At 40.8% G+C, this 2,500-nt stretch overlaps 1 protein-coding gene across 2 annotated transcripts in view; it reads right to left on the minus strand.

Annotated features, from left to right (window-relative positions):
- LOC310774780 (galectin-related protein-like) overlaps nucleotides 1-2,317 on the minus strand; it is a 7,281-nt gene extending 4,964 nt beyond the window's left edge. The window contains exons 1-2 of one of the 2 annotated variants that reach the window (XM_083634919.1): nucleotides 2,241-2,310; nucleotides 931-1,021 (exon numbers count right to left, since the gene is read on the minus strand). Coding sequence is in view for 1 of the 2 variants with exons in the window: in XM_083634918.1 (XP_083491044.1) it covers nucleotides 2,241-2,276 (36 nt within the window). In the remaining variant the exon portion in view is untranslated. Of the gene's footprint in view, nucleotides 1-930; nucleotides 1,022-2,240 lie in introns of both variants that reach the window. The other variant, XM_083634918.1, reaches the window with a different exon arrangement.
- Between the last annotated feature and the right edge of the window lie 183 nt (nucleotides 2,318-2,500).

The raw sequence follows: 2,500 nt of genomic DNA on the forward strand, positions 1-2,500 counted from the left end.
ATAATCTGTAATATATCATCTATATATAGATAGATTTATAGATAGCCTATATACAATTGTATCTGATCAGTGTTGTAGCTACATTAGGCTACTGATGTAAAATTTTATTTTAAGGGTAAAAGTTCAGGTTGGGCAGGGGACATCACCCCCACTGCCATGTAACATGGGAGTCCCTCAAGGCAGCATACTGGGCCCATTGCTATTTATAATGTACATAAATGATCTGCCAAATCTGTGTAAACATTCACAATGTCTATTATATGCCGATGACACCGTTATTTATGTATCAGACTCAAATATTGACACCATTAACTCAAAACTCACCTCTGATCTCCAGCTCCTAAATAACTGGCTAAAGTCCAACCATCTAACCATCAATGTAAAGAAAACAGAATGTATGTACTTTCACTCACCTAGGAAAACCATCTCCACATCTGCTCCAATCTCACTGGCAAAACAAACACTTACTATTACAGACACTTATAAATATCTTGGAATGCATCTAGACTCTCACCTTACATCCACAGCCTAACCAATAAACTTAAACAGAAACTGTATGTCTACAATAAGATCAGGCCATTTCTTACATCTACTGTCTCTGCCACCTATCTGAATGCCATTTTTCTCTCCAACCTATCATACTGTCTCCCCATCTGGTCCCTCACAACAAAAGAAATCACTGAACCAATAGCAAGACTGTACAATAGAGCCTATAAAATACATGGTCATCTCTCAAACTGGACCCATCACTGCACAGCCCAGCTCTCACATTCCAATGCCCTAACCTTCCAAAACTACACAAATCTGTTAGCCATCAAATTTGACTTTCAGTTACAAAACAAACCCTCCCCCCAGCAATTTCAGCTTTACTTCCAAAACCCAGCACCAGACCCTTTCTTGTTACTCGCTCAATCACACAAGACCTTATACCTTAAAGGGAAAATCCGCGCCTCAGCCGACGAACGTTGCAGACTGGTGCTTCTCAGACCAGGGACAAATGATTCAAATTGAGAGATGAGATCTGGAGCAAACAGTCAATTTTAGCAAATTTAATAGGTGCAACAAATAATGACTAACGTTTCAACACTAAACGTGTCTTTCTCAGAGTCAAAACCTTATACCTGTCCCAACATATAAAAACAGCTATGGATTAAAATCATTCTTCCGCACTTTTACTGTAATCTGGAAAGAAATACCCCATCATATCAGATCCATCATATCCACTCCGCACTTCAAACGTACTTATGAGCACCTCATACTAACAAACCAAGTCTGCAATCACTGATACTGTTGTTGGTTGCTATTAATAATGTATTAATTAGTGTATAATGATGCTTTCTAATTGGTATAGTTATGTATATACTGTCTTATTCTATTCTGATGTATCTTATCCTGAACTGTATTTTGAACTGTATTTTAACTGTAACTGTAAACCAGGAACCTGCTGAAAACCAGTTTCAAACTGAGTCAGGCCAGGTCTGACAGTGACTGTAACTGTTGCTTTTAAACCCTTTCCTGCAAATAAACTTGAAACTTGAAAAAAAATCTAATAAAATAATGAAAATCTGGCCCTCACAAACACAACAAAGAAAACATCACCATGCAATCAAATCTGTTTGAAAAGTCTGTAGGTGATTGATGTAGGCTAATTATGTATTAGAAAACTTCACTTTAGTAAACGTTTTATTTTTGAAAATTCTGACAGGAAGTGTTTCCCATTCTGTGATTGTGTCTGACTTGACAAACATAGGTTTGGCGAAAGAGCCTTTGCCTAACCCTGTTCCTTTAAACTAAACTATCATATCAGAAAGATCAAAGAAGAAACTTTTACCAACGTGAAGTTATGAAACCAGTCTGCCAGCTTCTATCCATGAGACCCAGTCTGCCTGAACCTGCTGGTTTATAATATCCAGCCTGCACTCACCTGTCTGCCTGAACCTGCTGGTTTATAATATCCAGCCTGCACTCACCTGTCTGCCTGAACCTGCTGGTTTATAATGTCCAGCCTGCACTCACCTGTCTGCCTGAACCTGCTGGTTTATAATATCCAGCCTGCACTCACCTGTCTGCCTGAACCTGCTGGTTTATAATATCCAGCCTGCACTCACTGTCTGCCTGAACCTGCTGGTTTATAATATCCAGCCTGCACTCACCTGTCTGCCTGAACCTGCTGGTTTATAATATCCAGCCTGCACTCACTGTCTGCCTGAACCTGCTGGTTTATAATATCCAGCACTCACCTGTCTGCCGGCTGTAACGTTAGGAGGCGCCGCCATCTTGGCCCGTGGAGGGAAACAGTCAGGATGAAGCTGCTCTCTGTCTCTGCTGTGAGTCTGCTTCACTTTGCTTTCTTCACTGAAAGACTGCTGCCCAAAAGATTAAACCTGTTTTTCCACCACCCCCCACACACATACACACACACACACACACACACACACACACACACACATACACACACACACACACACACACACACACACACACACACACGGGCGCACGC

The sequence above is a fragment of the Poromitra crassiceps genome (assembly GCF_964638095.1).
Source record: "Poromitra crassiceps genome assembly, chromosome: 4".
NCBI lineage: Eukaryota > Metazoa > Chordata > Actinopteri > Beryciformes > Melamphaidae > Poromitra > Poromitra crassiceps.